The sequence below is a fragment of the Vicugna pacos genome, unplaced genomic scaffold, assembly GCF_048564905.1.
Source record: "Vicugna pacos unplaced genomic scaffold, VicPac4 scaffold_20, whole genome shotgun sequence".
Taxonomy (NCBI): Eukaryota; Metazoa; Chordata; class Mammalia; order Artiodactyla; family Camelidae; genus Vicugna; species Vicugna pacos.
Window position 1 is genome coordinate 88,362,993 of NW_027328741.1, and position 23,597 is coordinate 88,386,589.

The 23,597-nt window shown below is 35.2% G+C and overlaps 1 protein-coding gene across 1 annotated transcript in view; it reads right to left on the reverse strand.

The window, feature by feature from the left end:
- The window catches only part of LOC140693697 (uncharacterized), a 55,245-nt gene extending 47,742 nt beyond the window's left edge, over positions 1-7,503 (reverse strand). Inside the window, exons 1-8 of the mRNA XM_072957403.1 lie at positions 7,500-7,503; positions 5,662-7,127; positions 4,096-4,181; positions 3,695-3,814; positions 3,508-3,589; positions 2,815-2,853; positions 2,149-2,214; positions 1,289-1,352 (exon numbers count right to left, since the gene is read on the reverse strand). Coding sequence (XP_072813504.1) covers positions 4,173-4,181; positions 5,662-7,127; positions 7,500-7,503 — 1,479 coding nt within the window. The 3' untranslated portion in view covers positions 1,289-1,352; positions 2,149-2,214; positions 2,815-2,853; ... (1 more) ...; positions 3,695-3,814; positions 4,096-4,172. The remainder of the gene's footprint in view (positions 1-1,288; positions 1,353-2,148; positions 2,215-2,814; positions 2,854-3,507; positions 3,590-3,694; positions 3,815-4,095; positions 4,182-5,661; positions 7,128-7,499) is intronic.
- Positions 7,504-23,597: the final 16,094 nt, after the last annotated feature.

Genomic DNA, 23,597 nt, shown 5'->3' on the forward strand with positions numbered 1-23,597 from the left:
TATTTTCTAATTATAAACAATATATAACAGATTTCAAATTGAAGGCATCATTCCTGGAGAATTAAAAATAGGGTGGACCCTACAGATTATCATATTCAGTGAAGTATGTCAGACAGAGAAAGGCAAATATCAAATTCTATCACTTATATGTGGAATGTAAACAAACAAAAAAAGATACAAATGAACTTGTTTACAAACCAGAAATAGACTCATGACATAGAAAAGAAACTATGGTTACCCAAGGGGAAAGGGGGAAGGGAAGAGATATGTTAGGAGTTCAGGATTAACAGATATACACTATTATATATGAAACAGATAACCAACAAGGACCTACTGTATAGCACAGGGAATTATATTCAGTATCTTATAATAACCTATAATGTAAAAGAATCTAAAAACAATGTATATGTATATGTATATGTATATGTATATGTATATGTATATGTATATGTATATAACTGAGTAACTTTGCTGTACACCTGAAACTAATATTACAAATCAGATGTACTTCAGTAAAAAGAAATAAATAAAATTTTAGAATAGATAGACAGGTAGGGAGATAAATAGACAGACAGGCAGTCTGGCTAAAACTAAAACACAAGGTGGAAATAACCCTTCAGGAGCCAGAGAGGCTGCAGCACACACTCAGGATAGGAGACTGCAGAGGTGGACTCTGCTGCTAAGGCGGCAGCTCCTGCAGTAACAGTAAGGGTCATTGCTCATTACGGCAGCAGTACCTAGGGGTCTTTGGCAAAGGAAGTGGTAAGGCCATAATGTTCATGTTTTTATTCATTCATTCAATTCAATATCAAGACTTTAGGCTAGAGCATGTCAGTAACTAACATGTGTCCTCTGACACTTACCTAGAAATAACCATAATACGATGAAAGCCTACAGATGCACATGCCACATATCAGGGTCAAAAGGAAGTCTGTAGTGGGTGCTTATCCCAGAGTTGTTCCAATACATACAGGAACTATTTCTGTATGAAATATTTTAGCCCAACTTTTAAAAATAGCTCCACAGGAAGAATGTCGAAAGTACTAAAGTTTTAAGTAGTAATCCAAGATAGGCAAATGGTAAATATACTAAAGAAATTAGGATCAATAGCTTAGTTATGAATCATATTGATTCATTTGAATCATAATAATGTTCTCTCTGGTAAAATGGAGAAATGGAGGTATTATTGAGGCATCTCATAGAAAGAGGATAATCCTAGTTTATGAGTTGGAGTTGATAGACTTAAATACTGGTATACTATTTAATGACAATCTGAAATAAAATTTACCTTCTGTGTATGAGTCTGCATTGATATATGCAACCTCTCTCTCCTGGAGTGTTTTCACATTCTCCTGTAGTTGAAGCAAAGCAGTCACTTAACTCACAGCGTTTACAATAGTGGAAATACAAGCAAAACAAATTAATTCAGTAAAAGAGTGGTTTGCAGGTGCCATTATAAATCAAACACCTATGCTTTTGACCATAATTTTAAGAAAATACTATTAACTGGTTGATAATATTAATGCAATTAAAACAAGAAAGAAAAATAGTAGTGATGCTGTAGCCACTGTTCATAGCAGCAGCAGGGAGACCCAGAGGAAAACTGCCCCTGATCCCCTGCACCATAATATGAAGGGGGAAGGCTCGAGATGCTCAGCATCACCCTGGATCTACTGGAAGAGGACTGCTCAAAGTAAGGCCTGGAAATCTGTATTTTTAAAAGTTGTCCCTGGCAATCCTTACAGACATTAAAGTATGAGATCCCTTGATGTTGGGGATCCAAGTAACTTTACCATATTAAAAGTGAGGAAGTTGGAAATTAGATTTATCAAGAATTTTTTGAAAGAGAAGATATTAATGAAAAAGAAAAATATAGGAGGGGAGGATAGAGAAAAAACTAGAGGGAGAGAAGAGTGGCTATTAGGACAAAGACAAGACATTTCTCACACATACATGCACACACGCACACACATTCTAGAGAAATACAGCAGAAGAAGACTAATGCCATCACACACATAGGAATATGCAGAGAGAACTCTTTTCTTCTCTCTGTTTCTCTCTCTCTCTCTAGCTTGCTACCTTATAAAAGCAGTTACAGTAAAAACATTTAAAGCTGTGAGTGGTCATCCCACAAATGAGAATTCTCACCTCTGCACTTGGCCACATGGGATAGATGACAGCTGATTCTGCTGCAGAGTTTCAATTATGACAGAGCTACAGTAGAAATAAAAAAGATTCCTTAACTATATGTAAAGGTAAAGGTGCTGCTGAATATGATCAAGATAGTAGAAAATGGGAAACAATATTCAAATTGTCTTTTAACTCACATGAATTTAAATTAATGCAAGGCATATTATCTTGTATCTTGGATTTATTTTATCTGTATTTTAAGCTGCTTAAATTATAGAAAGACACATGTATTTCTATATACATGTATTCACAAGAAATTACACATTTCTAAAAGTAGATGACCTTAATGAATAAGATCTGATTCATCTAAATAAGTGTATTATGAAATGCATGTTCATAACACCAACATAATAATAAGACTTTGCCATATAAATGGAATCAAATGTTATACAAGTAACTGTGATTTTATTCCCATACTTATTTGATTCATATTATTCTTTTAAAGTATGCAGAAATGAGTCAGAAAGAAAGCATTTTAAAAACCAGACACAATAATAGGAAACATATGACATTCTTTAAATCAATTCTATAAAATTTGGACTCATAAATGATGAACAAAACAGAGGATAGTCACAGGAAAGTGCTTTTTGGTGCACCTGCCTTTAAAAAAATACACAAGCCTACCTTGAACATGTAAGAACTTAGAGTTACCGGACAGAGAGCCTAAGGAAGAAGATGAAAGAAGGGGGTCTATGAGAGACACTTTAAAATAAAGCATTAAGAGCCAGTGACAAATGAAAATTAATCATAATTGAATTAAAAATAAATCCTTGAAATTTTAGAGTAATTCAATTTACAAAATCATTGTATTATACTTCCCAACCAGGCACTTTTGTAAATGGTAAAATATACCTATGGTTACAATTTAGTGTGGAATTCATAAAGGAGAGACTATAATCAGAGTATAGTCATCTTAAAAGAGCATGTTGTTTTCCTGGATAGAAGAAATCCAAGGAAACTGTAAAAAATTGAAAATTAATGCCAAGGATCTAAATCAGATTTTCAATAAGCTAATTCACTTGTCAGAAGCAGCTTCCTAGGTTTGACTATTTTCTGAGCTTACAGATTTTACTTACTTATCACAAAACAAATATAAATAGAAACTAAAATATTTTAAAATTAATGAAAAAATTGGTTTGTGCTTAGTAATTAAGAGGTTGTTCTGTTTTGTCAAACTGATGTAAAAGCAAAACCAAACTCTATTTCTTAAATTTTCTTGTTTTTATCCAAATTAAAACAGTATCAGGTAATGGAACACATCTGTGATTACCCTGAGATACATGTTGACCAAGAAGATATGTTTACTGTCTTAGTTACCTCAGTCCATTTGTGAAACCCAGAAGTCCAAATTTTTCTGCATCCCAGCTGGCAAAAATGGCAGTTCTTCTCGGTCTCCAGCCTGTAATCATTGTTAACATACATGGTTAGGTACACCTGCCTAAAAACAAAGGAAAATTCACTGGAGTCACTTTCTGTCATCACTTGCCAAGGAAACATTATTTACCTCTACTAATCAGTTTTCCAAAATTCTGGACAACTTCTTACAAATCAGCAGTTCCACTGGTTAGGTCAATACCTCCAAATACCCAGAAGTCCTGATGATCTCCCAGAATAACACATCTGTCTGGAAAGGAAGGCATTCAAAAGAATGACAACTTAGAATGTATTATAAAGAGCAGTAATTTATGTTTTTAAATTAAACTTCCTCCTGCTTGAGTTTCCTCCATAGAAAACCATCAAGGTAGTGTCTCCTTTTAGAATTTACCTTTTTTTCCCCACATTTAATTATATCACATCAACCAGGAAAAAAATATTAAGAGTTGATAAAGATGTATCTTCTCTTACTCCTGTAATCTTTGTAAAAACAAAATGTTTTACGACATTTTAAAAAATTCACCAACTCACCAAGTTTCACAGATCCTCAGGTAGTTCTGATTACATCGTAAATGCTTGTGATTTTCTTGATGTTATGAACATGCATTTTAACCTTCCTAGAATTTCACAAAGGGAACAAATTACTTCACATAGAGCATTATGTCTAACAGGTTCCTTCCAATGTTTTATTATAAGTCTCAGAAGTACAGAAAACTGTTTAATAGGATGATAAATTCCCATATGCCCACCACCTAAACTCAATCATTGTTAATACTGTTGAACTATTTGCAAGCGAGTTGCGCAAATCATGACAGTTCTCTCCTGTGTATTTAAGAATGCACCTTACGGTGAAATAAAAAAAAAAATCAGTATTTTATATTTTGCCTCCCTCATAGCTCCATTGTTGGTATTTATTTAAACTTCAAAGTTATTACTCAACGTGAAAAACAATCTTGTTCTTAGCAATTTAAAAAAAAATGTGTATTTGTCCATTTAGAGCTCAAATCAATTAAGGGATATAAGCCCCAGGTGCTTTTTTTGATAGTTTGACCAGGGAAAATTTCTGTTTCTGACTTTTCTCTTAAACTGTTACTGGAGTTACATGCTCTGTTTTCCTTGTGTCTGTATGTATCTGTTTATAAATCACATTTTTCATTGTGTACCTCTAGAGGGTATTAATACATGAGATAATAAAGTCTCCTATGTTAAAGGAACTCTGTTCTAATTGAGTTAAATAAACACTTTTTAAAAAATTCTTATAAAATAAAACAACTTCTAATACCTTAAGAGTTCTGAAATTTTAAAACAAGCTTCTTACAGAACTTATAAAATACTTGCAGAATCCAAATTCACATTGCTAAGGCAAATCATTAACCAACAAGGCTCATTCAACCATTTTAGTTTAATAAAAAACAGCTATCTCCTCTCTGATTCATCAGTGTGAAGTTTCCCTTTCCCTCTACATTTCAAGCCAGTCAAACTAAAGTTCTGATCATGCCATGCTGTTTCCCAGCCCTGCACAAGCTGTCCTCTGCAGCTGGCGTTTACTGCCTGTCTTGATTCCGTGGAAATCTTACTGTTTGTGTAAAATTAAGCTCAATGAGCACATGTTCTGTGGTCATGCCTCCTTAATAACAGGGCTGTCCGGGGTTAGTAACAGTAACGACTATGATGGTAAGCGCACGGGGCCATGTAGCAGTTACGCGTCCACCACTGTGACCACCTAAACCACCCCCACAGAATTGACCGGTGAACTTCGCTCCTTTCCCCCTTCTCTCCTACTCCTTCCCTTAAGTTAACCTAGTATTTTGCATGTACAGTGTTTTGACAGTTATCTGAAACACTGTTTTAAGCCGTCAGTTGAAAAGGGAAGACAAAATGTTACACCTGGCCCGGACGAGGAGAGGGGTGGGGAGTGGCCCAGAGGAAGCCGAACGGGACACGCGGCCTCGGATCACAACACAGCCCCGTTCCTTCCCGAGTTTCGCAGCCGGGAAAGAAGAGGCCTGGGGCCCGGACAGCATCGGGGCATTCGTGGGAGGCCGAGGGAGGGACGGAGACCCGCGCAGGGTTGGGGAGGGGCCCGCAGGGACTCACCGTCTGTGCAGCGGCTCCTGACCCACAGCTGGGCGGGCGGCGGTGGCGGTTGAGGCGGCGGTGGCGGCTGAGGGGGCCGAGGCGGTGGCGGCTGCGGTGCCGGCTGAGGGGGCTGGGGGGTCGGCGGCTGCGGTGCCGGCTGAAGGGGCTGAGGCGGCATCGGCGGCGGTGCCGGCTGAAGGGGCCCAGGAGGCGGCGGCTGAGGCTGCGGTGACGGCTGAGGGGGCCGAAGCGGCGGCGGCTGAGGTGCCGGCTGAAGGGGCCCAGGAGGCGGCGGCTGAGGCTGCGGTGACGGCTGAGGGGGCCGAAGCGGCGGCGGCTGAGGTGCCGGCTGAGGCGGCTGTTCCGGCTGAGGGGTTCGAAGCGGCGGCGGCTGCGGTGCCGGCTGAGGGGACTGAAGCGGCGGCGGCTGCGGTACCGGCTGAGGGGGCTGAGGGGGCCGAGGCGGCGGCGGCTGCGGTGCCGGCTGAGGGGGCTGGGCGGGCGGCGGTGGCGGTAGAGGCTGCGGTGCCGGCTGAAGGGACTGAAGCGGCGGCGGCTGCGGTGCCGGCTGAAGGGGCCCAGGAGGCGGCGGCTGAGGCTGCGGTGACGGCTGAAGGGGCCGAAGCGGCGGTGGCTGCGGTGCCGGCTGAAGGGGCTGAGGCGGCATCGGCGGCGGTACCGGCTGAAGCGGCGGCGGCTGCGGTGCCGTGTGAAGGGGCTGAGGCGGCGGCGGCTGCGGTACCGGCTGAGGGGGCTGGGCGGGCGACGATGGCGGTTGAGGCTGCGGTGCCGGCTGAGGCGGCTGTTCCGGCTGAGGGGCCCGAGGCGGCGGCTGCGGTGCCGGGTGAAGGGGCTGAGGCGGCGGCGGCTGCGGTACCGGCTGAGGGGGCTGAGGGGGCCGAGGCGGCGGCGGAGCCAGTGTCGGCTGAGGGGGCTGGGCGGGCGGCGGTGGCGGTTGAGGGGGCTGGGGCGGCATCGGCGGCGGTACCGGCCGAAGGGGCTGAAGCGGCGGCGGCGCCGGTGCCGGCTGAGGGGGCTGGGCGGGCGGCGGTGTCGGTGGCGGTTGAGGCTGCGGTGCCGGCTGAGGGGGCTGAGGCGTCGCCAGCGACTGCTGGAAAGGCTTGTGGGACTCGAAGGCTTTCGCCAGGTTTTCCAGGGTCGCCATGGCGGCCTCCCGCCCCGCGTGTACAGACCCCGGAGTCGCCGGCCCGACCAGCGGCTCCGGTCAGCAGCGGTGGCAGTGAACGGAGCTCGGGGCCGCCAGCCGGTGCGGACCCCAAGCGCGCGGCCATCTTGGAACCGTCCCGACAGTCCCCGCGGCCCTGCGTCCTGCCACGCTCCGCCGGTGGGGCGGGGCCGGGTCACGGGATTGACAGCCGGAGGCAGCGGCCTCCGCCAATGGCTGCATCGCTCTCCCCTTGGGCTCAAAGAGCCGCCACGGCTCTTGGAGTCACTGCGTTCTTCCCGGCGAGGGGCGGGGGTTACTGCACGGAGATCGGGAGGGCGGTTCGGGGGCGGGGTTGCAAGGCATGGCGAGGAGGGTGGGGAGGGCGGGTGACTTGTGATTGAGGGTCTCTCTGCGAGGGGCATCCCCAGATGACGCATAGCATGTGGCAGGGAGGCCGGGCAGTGGGCTGGGAGCCCGAGACCCCCGCGGGGCGCTTGCCCACCCCGCGGCGCGGGCGGAGGGCCTGCTCGCAGGACAGCCTGCTATAATATGCTGACTGTTACATATTTGGCCTTACCCTTGTTAGTAGCCTCAAATCACTTCTTGTTCACCTTCAGGATCATTACCATAGATATACTTCTTACAATCCTCGTACTTAACTATGTTCCCTTATGCTACAGTGGCATACACATGCTATTCTCACTCTTAGAAATAATCGTTTACACATCAATCCCCTACTCCCCTCAAGAGATTTGCCTATCTAATTCCAATCACTCTGAGTGCTCAGCTAATTTGTGAATTCATAAAGCCCATTACATTAACATAATTCCTTAACACCATGTAACGCTCCTTTATCACACTTATTAAAGTATACTTTATAATAACATAAAAACTCTTCCATGCATTAAGGTAGATATTAAACAATTAAGTTCACAATATAAAGTTGTAAGTACATATACTTTATATTATGAAAAATGTTAAGGAATTACATACTATAGTTAAATTCATTCATAATTTTTCATAGAAATATGAGAATATTTATTCCAAGTTGGATCATCACTATATGTGTGTGTGTATATATGTATATATCTTTCATCCTTCATTCACAATATAAGTTCTGATAAAATATTGCCAACAATTAACTTTTATACCAAGAAAGGAAAGAAGGAAGGAAGGAAGGAAAGAAGGAAATGGAGGGGTTTTAGATCTCTTGAGATTGAGACATATTTGATACTCAAATCTGTACATTTGCATATGATAATTATTTTCCTGAAAGTATATAAAAACACATAAAGAAAACTGAAAGCTAAATATAAAATTATTTACAACCCAAATTTGAGGTTAATTTATATCTTCAATTGATATGCATTTTTTTAATTTAATATTACACTGTTCCATTGCTATAATCAAATTCATAAACAGAAAACTATATATGATATGTAATCCTCTCACCATTTATAACATCTCTGAAAGCATTTTTGAAGTAGAATATTTTATATTTAAAGTTTTTATCATTAGAAAGGCTTTGAATATTTTAACATTATTAGATTTAATTTACTTCATCGTATTATTTTTTCCAATACATGAGAAATAATATCTTATATGGTTTTGATTCATTCTTTAAGTAGTTTGTTAATATTGTGTAATAAGTGAATTCATGGAATATTGTTATAGAGTTAGACATTTTTATTTGAAGATGTCATCTTTTGTAGTATAATAATAAGGCCATTATTGTAGGAATGTGAAGGAGTTAGACAATGCTTTTAGTAAAATCATCACTCTAAAGGGCATATTGGCAATAGCAGCATGTGGTTAAGATCATGTCAATTTTTTGTAAATCTTTAACAAATTCTGAAATCACTCTGGTTGCTTACAAATTTATAAAACACAATTACTTATAGGAAGAACAAGGCTGTAGTCAGTGCATGACAAAGGAATGCTGCTTAATAAACAAGTGAGAAGAATTAAGTTTAATTCAAGGAAAGCAGCATTCTTAAAATATTTTGAATTGATTGGAGAAACAGAGATTTATGATTATTTATTTAGCAGAGTTTATATAGACATTTATGTGTGTGTGTGTGTGTGTATCCTTCATCTCTGTATCAATTCAAATAAGATTTTGCCAAAAAAATAAATTTTAGAGCCAAAAATACCAATCAAAAAGAAAGAAAAGAAGAGGGAAGGAAAGCAGGAAGGCAACTTAACATCAAAAAAATTCATCATTATTTAGAGTAAAGATCTATATCAACTAAACATTTGTATTGTGACCTCCACATTCCACTAAAACTTATGCCATTTACCTACAAATATAAAATTTTATTTGCTTCTACAATAAATAATACATAAATTTAATGAAACTGCAGCTCAAAAGACGGAAATAGCATTAGAAATTCAGTCATCCAGTGCAGTAGCTAAAGCATGGGTATGACCTGACTCTAAGCAATCAGAGAACAACCAAGAAAATGTGCCAAACTGTTGGATACCCAGATTTGTTCCCAGGGCAGGGAAATAGGCATATCAAGATAAGTAAAAGAATATACCATGTTTAAAGCTTAATTATAATACAAAATACATATATATCTATATCTATTTCAAAATGTTAAACTTAAAAGTGGACCAGAAAAAAAAATAAACAAAATTACTTCTATAGAGAAAACAAAGAATAGCCTTGTCTTCTTCTATTAAAGACTGACTAGCCACAAAATATTATGGAAATAGCTATAAAGCTTTGAGAAAAAATATTATAATACTATAATTGTGTTACCACTAAGGTTGTTATGTTTGTAGTTAAGCCAAAGTAATACCAAGACATTCAAAGAATCAGAAGGAATGGTAACCATATATTTATCCTAAAAAATAAAAATAAATACTAAGAAAAGGATACATTTATTAAAATTTAAGAAGAAAGATATGATTATGTAAATGCTATGTGAAAGGGTATTGAATCTACAGGTAGACAAAATAAGGATCACGTCTATTTTGAAAATATTTCAAAATAAATGCCAATAAATAAAAATAATTCTTAAAATGATACTTCCGTCTAACTTGTTTGATTTTGTAAGTGCATGTTACTTTATATCAATTTGCATTATTGATTATTATATGCTTAATAACACAGATACAATTAAAAGAATATTATAAAAAAGTTGAGATAGCAAAAATAACTTTCTTTTCTAATATTTACATATTAAAGTTTTAACAGTGAATTTTTATCAATCATAAGTCTTTATATTTTCAGTAAAATAGAAAATTATAATGGAGAAAAAGTAAGCAAAAAATGATTCAAATAAAAATGCTAAGGGGAATAATCGTTTATAACATTTGCCATCTACCTCTGCTTGGTACTATAACCAATCACAAGCCACTGTAGCCGCTGACCTCCAACACTCCCTGAAAGTTCACAGTGGAGATAAGGAATGGGGCACTTTGTGCTGTTGGAAAAATGACAAAATACAGCTTCAGATAAATGTTTTCAGGAGAAGATTTTATAAGCCCCAATTCTTGCATCTCCTTATATCTATAAGAGCACTAAATTCATTAATGGTGACATCTGCTCCTCATAACTGGCAAAAGAACTCAATGTGTGTTTGACTGCACATACTCCCTTTCACTAAAATTACATATATAATATTGAGTTTCCCCCTGCCTCTTCAGAAAAGGTCCTCAGAGCCATCTGAGGTTCTGTCTTCTAGATTATAGTCCTCATTTTGCCCCAAATAAAACTTAATCCACAACTCTCATGTTATAAAATTGTATTTCAGTAAACAGCATGTATATTAAAATAGTTCAAAACATTGATGTCACAATTGGTGAAAAGATACCTCTGCCTATATAATTTCAAATTGAAATAAAAAAAATAAACTGGGCCACCATGATAATGAATCTGTGTAAGGAGAGACATTTTCAGCATGATGAAGGGAAGATAAATCACTCTAAGCTTATAACTATGCATCTGGACAAATTAGCAGTTGTGAGAGTAATAACCAAATATACTTCTAGAAATAAAAAGGATGAAAAAAAATTTACACCCAGACATCTTCACAGAGAGAATTTCTGGAGGGTGTACTTCAGCCCAGTCTGCTTGATGATCCACGAACTGGTCCAACACAGAGGGGAAGGAGAGACCATAGAAAGAAGCAGAGCCCTGCAGCTTAGTGGGCGGCAGGTTTTATCAGCAAGATAACTTACTTATGAGACTTGTCTTGAGCAGCCACAAGAGTCTCCCTGCAACCCCACCAGAATCTTAAAAGTTTATATAGAAGCCTTAAAATACTGTCCGGATGGTCTCGGCAACAACCACATTACTGTCACAAGGCTGAGTACTTGGTGGGGCTTCTGCAGGGAAGGCAAGCGAAACGCATTCCAGTAGTCATGTCCTCTTGATGATCCCTTCAAGACTAATCCGTATCAGGTATAAGTAGTGGGGAAAAAGAAGAAAAGGAAAACAGAGTTAATGACTTTTTGGATATGTAAAACATTTTAAAATTTCTGTGCAAAATTTATGATTACAACACTGAGTATATTTTTAATGGTACCATTCTGGAAGTCTCTATATCTAAGATTAAATTTAGTTAATTATGGGCTTGTGAGTAATTTTTTTTGTTTCTAAATTTAATAACCTATATTATTCACTAAAAATTTTTAAGAATTTAATTTCAAAGTTAAAATCATTTTAATTGTATAAATAAAGAGATATTAGAATGGTTATTTTAATAGAAAAATGACAGTGTGAAGCATAAAAACAATGTAACAACATCAGTAAAACTGAGTAATTATATTTCTTATGGTTTTCACAAATAAAAAGTTATTTTATTAATAATTATATTTACAGTCTTTTAAAACCATAAGGGATTCTCAATATAGAATGTCTAATGTTCATAGAGCAAAATTCTGTGCATAATTTGATTCAAGGACAAAATCATACATATATATAATATACACACACATAACTAATACCCAGGAATTACATACAAAAAAGTATGTTTAATTCTTTATTTGTTACATTACAGTAAGATTTGATTATAGTTTTTATTTGCATTTCTAAATTATGAAACATTTGATACATACAGGTTATGATTATAAAATATATATCCATTACTCTACCACCCAAACTGAGAAGTAAAACATGACATTTCCAATATATTTACCCTTGCTCTTTTATGTTGCTTAAAACTAAAACTGTTATAACTACATTTTATAGAAATAGGTATTTGTTTCTGGTGTTTCTTTTTCTATATTTTTATTTTCAATAATTTTTGCAGCATTTTTAATTGTTCCTCTTGCAAATATCCTAGAGATTCCCCCCAAATATCTGAGAATGTATGCATTTTAATGTCTTTTAATAGGAAAATTGACTCAATTAAGGCTTATCCATATGTATTATTGACTAATTTATTTATGACTTTATTTTGTTTTCCACATATAACTTTGTTCATTAATTTTCATTTTTTTGAGTGACTTTCTTTTGTTTTTCCTTCAGATGTGTTTTTCAGGCATTAAACACCTCATTCTTTATACCACTGAAGATAATTTCATTAATTTCTTACTTGTATAATATTTTGGCTATTTCTAGAATTTAAAATTCAGGATGACTTTTCTATAAAAGATAAATTTCAAGAAGCTGTCTTCTTTAATCCAGTTTTGCCAATATTATATAAAAAAACAACCTGTTTATTGTTTTTTTCTGATAGTTATTATTCTATCCTACACAAGGATAGTTACATTTTTTCTAATTATATATTTTTATATATTTTCTACTTTATATCAAGAAAATAGTCATGTTAACTATTTTTTATATTATAAGTACATTATGGTATTTCGCTCCATCTTTGGAAATTTGGTTCTGCTATTTAAAGGATTATCTAGTCCATATTTTGACTTTGTTCACTTTACTTTTTGATATAGCACCAAAGGCATGATCAACGAAAGGAATAATTTCTAAGCTGGACTTTAAAAAAAATTACAATTGGTTTTCTTTGCAAAAGACATTGTCAAAAGAATGATAAGATGCCACAGATTGGGAGGCTGTATTTGCAAAAGATATATCAGATAAAAGACTATTAGCCAAAATATATAAAGAATTCTAAAAAGCTCAACAATAGAACATTAAACAACCTGATTTAAAAAATGAGCAAATTACCTGAGCAGATCTCTCACCAAAGAAGGTAACAGATAGCAAGCAAACATATGAAAATATGTTCAGCATTATATGCCATTAGGAAACTACAATTTAAAACAAGAAGATACTACTACATACCTATTAGACTAACCAAATCTAGAACACTGACAACACCAAACATCCTGCCAAGATGTAGAACAACAGGAACTCTTACTTATTGCTGATGGAAATACAAAATGATTAAAACAGTTTGGAAGGCAGTTTGGCAGTTTTTTACAAAACTAAATGTGCTCTTACCATAAAATACTTCAAGTCTACTCTTTGCAGTTTACCTAAAGGAGCTGAAAACTATGTCCATATAAGAACCTACACAAGGATATTTACATCAGGTTTGTTTGTAATTATCAAAACATGGAAGCAACAAAAATATCCTTCAGTAGGAGAATGGATAAACCATAGTACAATCAGACAATGGATTATTATTCAGTGCTGAAAAGAAATGAGCTATTAAGCCATAAAAAGATAATATAGATCCTTAAATGTATAATGATAAGTGAAAGAAACCAATCTACAAAGGCTATGTATTATATGATTCCAACCTCATGATATTCTGGAAAAAACAATACTATAGAGAGAATAAAAAGATGAAAAGTTGCTAAGTGTTATGAGAAAGGGAAGATTGATTAGGTAAAGCACACAGGATTTTTAGGGCAGTGAAACAATTGTGTGTGGTACTGTAATAGTGGATAAATACCATTGTACACTTGTCCAGACACATAGAGTATTCAACACCAAGAGTGAGTCCAAAGGTAATTATGAGTGATTATAATGTGCCAGTGTAGATAAGTATATATTTATATATACTGCTGGGTCCTATATATCCCAGGATATGGGCTTTCTCTGGGAAGAATGATTGTTGCATCAGGGTCTTGGTCCTCTCATATATGTAGATATAGGGTAGACTGATAAAAAAAGAATGTCTGGATATTGAGAAACTCAAAATTAAAGTGAGAAGATTTACAATAATAAAAACCAACTAATCCCTTGAAGATTTCTAGAGTAATTAGACAAAAAAATGTACAGAAAGGATTTTCTTATAGAGTTTCCAACCTTTGTCTAACAATTTGTACACCTCACAGAATATATATTTTTAAACGTACATATAAAAATGACAAAAAATAACTATATAGTAAGTCAGAAAGGAAGTGTCCACAAATTTCATGATGATAAATTTGTACTATTTTCATAAAAATAAATAAGATAAAATTTAAACAACAAAAATGGCTAATTGTCTGGCTAACTGAAATTTATGAACCTTCTTTTTGACGTTAACTAATACATGTACTTTATTATTAAAGCCCTTAATGTGCTTTTATTTTTATCCTATTTACCTCTCTTTCTTCACTATGGAGTATCCTGAGATTTTAAAATGCATTCTCCTGCTTTTCTTTATAATTTCTTGAACACACATATATATCAATAAAATGATATCATTTAGTTTAAGTTGCCATTTATATTTATTAAATGTTATATTTTTTTCAATTTCCCCTGAAACATTCTCTTTACTACAATTTTTATATTTAGAATTATTAATATTTATAAAACTGAAATTTTTAGAATGGAACTTAAAAATTACTCCATTAATCCATTTTCCAAAAAGTGGATATTTGAGTTATTTACAATTTTTGATTACTATAAGCAATGATGTTATGAACATACTTGTATATTTATCTTGGTGCACACTGAACACAGGCAGAAGGTTGAAGGTAACTTAGGAAAGAAATTGCTAGAGTTCGTGTGTTGACACCTTTAATTTATAAGAATATTATAATTTTCTGAAGTTAATGTAAAAGAGGAGAACAAATCTGACTCTATCTTAGATCTGTTCCTTTAGCTTTGACCACTGTGCCCTGTTTCCGAGGCTTAGTCTTGCTAGCTTTGCACTCACATAAAGATAACCAGCTGTAGAATAGAGAATAACATTTGTTTGTTGGAGGTTTACAGGGACACCATGAACTGACCCACATGGACAGCTGCAAGAACAAAGAATTTCTACAGCAAGATGTTTGCAACAACCAACCATATACCCTCCTTTATTTCTTGTTTGTTTGTTGTTCTTGTTTGTTTTTGTTTTTGTTTTGTATAAAAGAAGCCTGTATTGTGACTGGATCTGGATGGTTCTCCAAGACATTAGTCGGCCATCCTCTCGGTCTGCCAGCTTTCCAAATAACGTCGCTATTCCTTGCCCCAACACCACATCTCTTGTACTTAAAGTTTAAAGTTTAAACTCAAAGTTTCACATTTGGGTAAGTGTTTTTCTATCTTTTCTGCTAAGTGTTACTGTCTAATATTTATGGCTGGAATTTACACTCACCTAAATTTCTTCAAGAATAACTTGACTATCATTGGCTGTGTCTTTTTCCATATAAATTTTAGAGTAAGTTTGTTGAGTACCATTCAAACCTCTGCCAGCATTTAATCATAGAGATTAAATCTGTGAATCACTTTGGTAAGATTTTATATGGTTAAAATATAGGCTTTCCATATTCATGAAGAAGCTATATTTCTCCAGTTACTTTTGTATCTTTAATGCATTTCCACACAGTCATATTTTTTTTCTGACGGCACGCAAGACTTTTATTTGGTGAATTTCTTTTCTTCGTATTTTCTGTGGTTAAAATTGTATCTGTTTATTGCATTTCAAACATTTTGTTTCTAGGCATAGAAATACACCTGATATTTAGTCTTTGTAAACTACTCTTTTTATACATATCTATTTTTTTAACGTAAACAGTTTAGATAATTTCTTTCAGATTCTAGTAAATAATACATTTGATTCTGTTTCTTACTAAGTTCTTAAGTACCTCCCTTACAATGATGAATGCAAGAGGTCATAGAGAATATTGTTAACTTGTTTTTAATTTTGAAGTTAATGTTTTTACTTTTTTGTATTGATCAAAGTAGTTTAATTTGGGTGTTTTTTTTTCAGATATTCTTTGTCAGAATAAAGAAGTTCTTTCATTTCTTGTTTTCTAAGAGCTTTTTATCAGGACTAGTATTGGACTTTAATCACGCTCTTTCTCTGCATCTTCTGAAATGATCAATTGCTTTTCCCCTTGTAGTTTTGTAATCTATTAATGTGCCATACTACATTAATTTATTGTATACAGGCAAACTAATTTGCATTGTTGGAATAATCCCATTTATTTTTACAGGTCAATTTTGCCTACAGATTCATATTTTTCTACTGTATTTACTTATTTTTGTTCTGTTATTTTGTGTGATAGTAAATATGAGACAGTTTACACTTTAAGAATTAAATATGCAATGCTGAATCTCACTTTTTTCTTAAGGGGTACATGAGCTCAAACTATTTAAATTGTGAGTTATGAACAAGTCACATTTAGTCACCCTGTGATGAAAGAGTCATGGTGAAAAAACGCCCACTATAAAACTATGTAAAGTGAGCACTAGGTCCTTGCTTCACCTAATCCCCATAACTGGATATTTACATTTGCTTTTCTCACAGGAGGGTACATCCTTCCTTTAATTTTATATTTATATAAAATGTGCTGGAAGGAGCATATTCTTGTCAGAGATTTTAGAGTTACTAACAATTTAATCTAATTTTAAAAGGGTCCATGTCAAAGTGTACCAAATAACTGCTTCCAGAGATTTGAGGTGTGACTATAATCACTGAACATACACAGTTAATTTATGCCAAATGACTTTCTATTATTAATGTACATATGTACATGAAAAGGTTGTTTTAGTAAATTTAGTACATTATACAAGGACTAACAATACAAAGGTCCCTAAACATTTAACTTTTCATTAGCAATATATTTATCTGTGATCATTGTTTTAATCACATAATACTATTTATTGCTCATACATGATATACCAACATCATGAAAGACATAGCTCTAAGGATTAGAGGTGTATAATATAAAATAAGAGTGTGCTTTATTTTAAGGAGTTAACAATTACATATTAATGGCTTTAAGTCTAGCATATATTTCTTTCTCTTAATGGCCTAGAATTTTTATATTTATGTTGCCTATTTGTCATTTTTTGAGCCAACTCAGATGAAAATTACCTAAAGACACTGACACAACTTTTTTTCTTAAATCAAGAAGCAACTCCATCACTGTCTTCCATGTTTATGTAAACTGGTTAACTACACAGGGAGCTTACAGGGCATTCTAAGGAGAATAATTTGCCTATACTTTGATAATCACTTAAGAAATTGTCATGGATACATTTGGTAGAATACAATCATTCATATTATTACATTTATACCATTGATGTTTTCACTGTTTCTGCCTTTGTTGCTTTGTTCTTAAATTATAGTTAAATAATGATGAAGCCTCTGTTTCCTTAAAACCGAGAACACATATTTATACTCCTGTAAATATTTTTAAATACAAGATCTAAAAAGAAAAACATACCTGTTATTGCAATCACTATAAAACACAGATTCATTTGTGTCTGTCAGCTATGGGTCTGCAACAAAACATCCCAAAACTTAGAGGCTTATAAAGATAAATATTCTTATGCACTGACTAATTGTTCAACCGGGGTTCTACCTCAAACTGCTGACCCACTGGGCCAGCTCTGCTGAGACCTCTGTTGCCATCACTTTTGTTTAGTTCGAGGACATGGGTTCAGTTCATGTATAATCTTAAGTGCCTTTGATTTGTTTGAGACCAATCAGCCTACTCAGCATGTCTTCATGGTAGAGGTAGAGTACAAGAGAGAAAGCCCAGTGCATAAGCACATTTCAAGCCTTGGCTTGCATCACATCATATCTGCTGATAGCCTACGGGCCAAAGCAAGTTACAAGTTCAAGCCCAAATGGAGGAGAAAATAAATACTCCTCACGTGAAAATATAATGCCAAAGGATATTCTAATATGCATGATAACCTTCTCTGACCTCCACTCAAAAGTTCCCCACTGAAAATTAGATGATTAATTATAATGGTTAGTAATTTTAAAAAAGATCTTTTTTAGAAAAAGGTCTCTATAATAACACTTTCTATATCACTGACATTTAACACAGTGCTGGTCACATATTAGGCACTCTTTAAATGTTTACTGACTAGCTGGCTGGGTGACCTGGTGTCAGACACATAGACATGTTATCAATATAATAATGTCCAACTAAAAGAAAGTTACATTATTGTACCAAGAACTGGATTGTCTTGCCCACGCAGTTTTTAAAAAATATGCATATAAAATATAATATACACTATAATTCACTCAATTTACAATAAGAAACACAACAATGAAGGTAATATTCCCACTGGATATTCCCCATTGACATTCTCTGATGTATTAACTCTCTTGGAAGAAGTTGCATTAATTATTAGATATTTAATTAGATTTTCACCAATGGTGTAAACACAATATGAAAATTCATTTTGATTTGCATTGTCATTTAGAATCACTAATCAACTGAGAGATATAAACAATCATGACAAGAGACTGAAACTTCAGTATTGAGGGGTTTTTAAAATATGCGTGGCATCATTAGATGAACATATAGTCTCGATTACAGAATGTGAAATTCCATTAAATTACCCCATATGAGTCAATGCCCAGAGGACCATTTTTGATCAGGGTAGAATAACTAATTTTCTAGGACCTTAGGATGGAAAATTTCATATTTTAATGAAAAGTCACATCATGAATACTCTTTATTCCTTCACTGTAAAAGGCAGGAACTGTTATTCCCCTTCAGTGAGTATAACAGTTGCTTGAAAAAATAAACAGACTTTGGATTTAAAAACTAGAAAAATTCTTTGTTTTTATTTGTTTGTTTGTTTTTGTTTTTGTGATTTAGATTCCACATATGAGCGATCTCATATGGTATTTTTCTTTCTCTTTCTGGCTTACTTCACTTAGAATGACATTCTCCAGGAGCAACCATGTTCCTGCAAATGGCATTATGTTGTCGGTTTTTATGGCTGAATAGAATTCCATTGTATAAATATACCACATCTTCTTTATCCAGTCACCTGTTGTTGGACATTTAGGCTGTTTCCATGTTTTGACTATTGTAAATAGTGCTGCTATGAACATTGGGGTGCAAGTGTCATCCTGAAGTAGATTTCCTTCTGGATACAAGCCCAGGAGTGGGATTCCTGGGTCATATGGTAAGTCTATTCCTAGTCTTTTGAGGAATCTCCACATTGTTTTCCATAGTGGCTGCACCAAACAGGACAGAAATAGACTCACAGACAGAGAATACAGACTTGTGGTTACCAGGGGGGTGGAGGGTGGGAAGGGATAGACTGGTATTTTAAAATTGTAGAATAGATAAACAAGATTATACTTTATAGCACAGGGAAATATACAGAAAATTTTATGATAACTCACAGAGAAAAAAATGTGACAATGAGTGTGTATATGTCCATGAATGACTGAAAAATTGTGCTGAACACTGAAATTTGACACATTGTAAAATGATTATAAATTAATAAAAAATGTTAAAAAAATAAAAAACTAGAAAAATTCTGTAATTTATACTTATTTTGCCAGTGTTTTTCTTTATAATTATTAGTAGTAAAAATCACAGTCACTTGGGATCTATGTCCCCCCTTTTTTTTTAGTATCGGCTAAATGAGCTAACCCTGCCAAAAACACATTATCTTTGCCCAAAACAGGCATGTGTGTGTGTGCCCCAACACGCACAACACAATATATCCACACATCCTCCTTACTACTACTTATTGTAGTATAAAATCTCCTAAGTTTAGGACCAAAGTCATTGTTTTGAACTCTATGTCTCTGATGAAAACACAGAAATCAATTCTTCACTGCCTCTCCTATGAAACAGTCATTGTCAAATACTTGCACTGTTCTGTAACTACTGACTACATGTCTTTCACTATCTTAATAAGACCACATACTCCCAACATCAGGCACTGTGGTTTGAACCTCAGTCTATATACCATGTACATAACAAGGCCTAGCCCAGATTTCTTTAAAATCTGTTTTCTGCAATAGGGCCATAGGTTTGATTGGGATAGTCTCTTGCAAAGTCTCCTTTGATTTTTGTTTAAAATGAATTTCTAATTCCTCAGTTGTTTTAGTTATGATTAGGTTTGCAAACCCAAATGAATTTGGAACACACCATAATCAACATTTGTAAGACTGAATCATAGAAATATGTGCACAATTGGTAAAATATATACCACAGTGGTTGATTTAAGTAGTCAGTTGTATTACAAAAAACAATAATAAAATAAAACAGGCACATGAAATATTCAGTAATTATACAAAAAGTTTATTTATGATCTATATAATATTTCTTACTTTATCTGGGTAATTTTGTATTTTTATCTATCAAATGATAGAATTAAGAACGATAATTTTGAAATTTCACTTCATTTCCAAGAAAAATATAGTAGAACTTTAAAAATCTATATATTAATGGCATTTGCATTTATTTATACACAGTTCCTATGTGTTTCTGGCTAGAAGTAGAAATTACTGGCTTAAATGTGTGTTGGTTTCCACTGATCATTAGCTAAAATTGAAGTAAATAAGTATTAAAAATAATAACTATTAAAAACTCAAAACACTGAATTTTCTTCCAACTAATTTTATCAGAGCAGCAGTTACATAAGATTCTAATCTATATTTATAATTTTCTTGGTAGTACATGAACTTCAGAATTCCATGTAATAGAATTTGTAAGCTATCCACCTCTTTGTATGTGTCATGAACATTAAATTATTAATATATTATATTAGAAGTCACAAGTAAGGATTTAGTTAACAGATGATTATTGAAATTTTTATGTAAATTTTGTGTACTGCACTGTAAAAATTTGAAATCTACAATCATAGACTATAGAACAAGCAGATATACACAAGACAAGTTAAGCCCACACTGTTTCAAGAGGCTTCTATTTTTAAAATGTATTAAATATTTAATTTCACAGATTGATATGTTTAGGTAAATCGTTTTAAAATATGTTATCACAATTACTTTGGAACAATAATAATTTTTATCATTATCCTAATTTTCAGTGTATATTCACATGTGATTCCAACAACTATGACACTGAGTTTCTGAAGCAAAATCAAACATTTTAGAAATAAAGAAATTAAAGTACAGGAAAATTAATTGACTTGCAGCAATTTTTTGCACTGTCATCTTGGCTAAGCTAGGATAGTTTACAAGAATCCCCTATCCTGTATGATACTTTGTTAACTGGCCCAAATAAAAATTCTTTTTACAAATTTTGGAAGGGGAAAATAAAGCAGCTCATCTGAAATCTGTTATTTTAGAGGTACGAGTAACAAACAAAAGATACATGTGGATTCTAGCTAGTTCTTGCTGTCTTTGGCTCCACACCAACATCATTTTCCCAAATGAAAATGTTACTGACCAAGAGCCACTGAGACCCAACAAATAAGTGGAGACAGCAGCTTTCCATAATCTTTTCCACCAGGTCTCCTTTGCAGACCCACTTGGGCAGCCCAAACTGCTTTATTTAAAAGGGTTGGTTATTGTCTTTTCTCTGATCCTCCAATTCTCCCTTTTAGAAATTTATGACCCCAGCAATACACACAATTTGGGGAAGTGCTATCACATATCTAACTCTTTATTACATAATACTCATATTTGTTTTCATTTTCAGATTGAATCTGACTGAGACATAATTTTGATGAGATCACACTGCTATTAAATGTCAGTATTGAAAATCAAATATTTCTTACTATTTCTCAATCTTGAAAGAAACAATATTTCCAAAAAAAAAAGTAGGAGTTGTTAGGTTATGTATTTACTAAAAAATTGGGGGCAAGGAATAAGAGGTTTCAAGAGAGACAGAAGTGAGAAAAAAGGAGATAATCTAGCAGGAGAGAATAATTCATGCTTAAGGATGTTTTCATGGTAGCCAACGCTAACTACCAGGTTGCTGGTTATATCAGAAAATACTGGTATAATTGATAACATGGAAAACTTTCAAAGCTTCATGCCCTTAACTTTCATTGAAGATAAAAATATCCTGATTTTGTGTATAGGCTAGATATCCTCATATGTGTGTGTGTGTGTATGTATGTGTGTGTATGTATACACACACACACACACACACATATATATATCCCCAAATTTCAGTGAATTAAACAACAAAGATTTAGAATTTACTCTAGCAAAGTCTGTATCCAGATAAGAAGCAAGATGAACTGTTCCAAAACCAGCAACTCAGTGATTCAGAACAAGGAAAGTACCACCGTCTTGAAGCAACATCATATGGAGCTTACTGCCTCCTGATGGGCATCTCAGAAAAAGAGGCACCTGCAGAGCCATTGCTGGTTTTTCCATGCTTTATGCCAAAACTTATTCATGTAAATTTGACTCATGGCCATTGGACAAAGCTAGTTACATGACCTTAATTATCTTCAAGTGGATAAATAATACAGTCTTGCTGGTGCACAGAAAGGATACTAATGAACACTGATAATATTTTTTCCATAAAGCTTAATATTTGAAATAATTGACTTTGTCATAGGGCTTTATGATATTGGGCATATGAGTTAAATTAACTCTTCCTCAATTTTCTCATTAATAAAATTGAAGACAGTAATATCCCACTCTTAGGAAAATTAGGGAATCAAATGCAGGCATATAGCACTCAATAATATTAGACATTATCAAAATCATCATTATCATCATCATCATTTTCTATAGCTCTAGTATTTGACAACATGTATCACTGAGGCTGATAGATTTTGACAAAGAAATAAAATATTAGAGTTGAAAAGAATTTTAGAAATTACGTACTCTGGTCCTGTCCTTTCATTTATGAGAAAAGAAATGTCCATCATTTAAATGACCTTCCTGGGCCCAAATCTCCTTAACAGCAAAATTGGAAACAGATGTCTAAGTCCAGTGTCCTTTGTTCTCAAGATAGGGAAATTAGAACTTTCTATCAAGCATAGACTGAAGATATCCAACTCTTTTGTATATTGCTAACTCTGTTCCATGTTACCTTTGCTCATTTTACTCCATCAATTAATTGACATTTTGTAATTAATTAAAATCTTCCCAAAGGTGCAAGATTAATGATTTTATAAGCATGGCAGAAATATGTTGATATAGTAAAGCGCTTATTGCCTGAGCAAATGTATTTTCCAATTTCTATGAACTAGTCACCCAAGGAAATTTTGCTTACTGTGCTAAAAATTAGGGATTTTCATGGAGGGAAATGAACAAGAAAAAATTAAAAAGTGAAACTGTTAATAGATAAGTTTACTTAAAATATTTAATTATTGAAAGAAAGTAGTATTTGACTTATAATGATACAAATGATTTTTTATTCTCCCATTTCCACCAAAACAGAAAAAAAGATGCTATTAGAATTGTATGGTTCAATAAAACCTTACAGAACACAAAATCAAGAATATAACTAACATTCTTGCCATTATGAACTTTCTTTGGGGAAGAAATTTGTACCATCTGGAAATATATGAATAAGACAGAAAAGGCCAGGTGACAAAAACACATTAAATTGCCTAATAAATGGATAAAAGTTAAAATGCTAAATGCCAAAATGTCAAAATTCCACTTCAAGTTTAGAAATGCTATTTTAAAAGACTTTCCAAAGCATTTTACCACTTTTTCTATGAAATCAAAAATTTCCTTTTAATCAC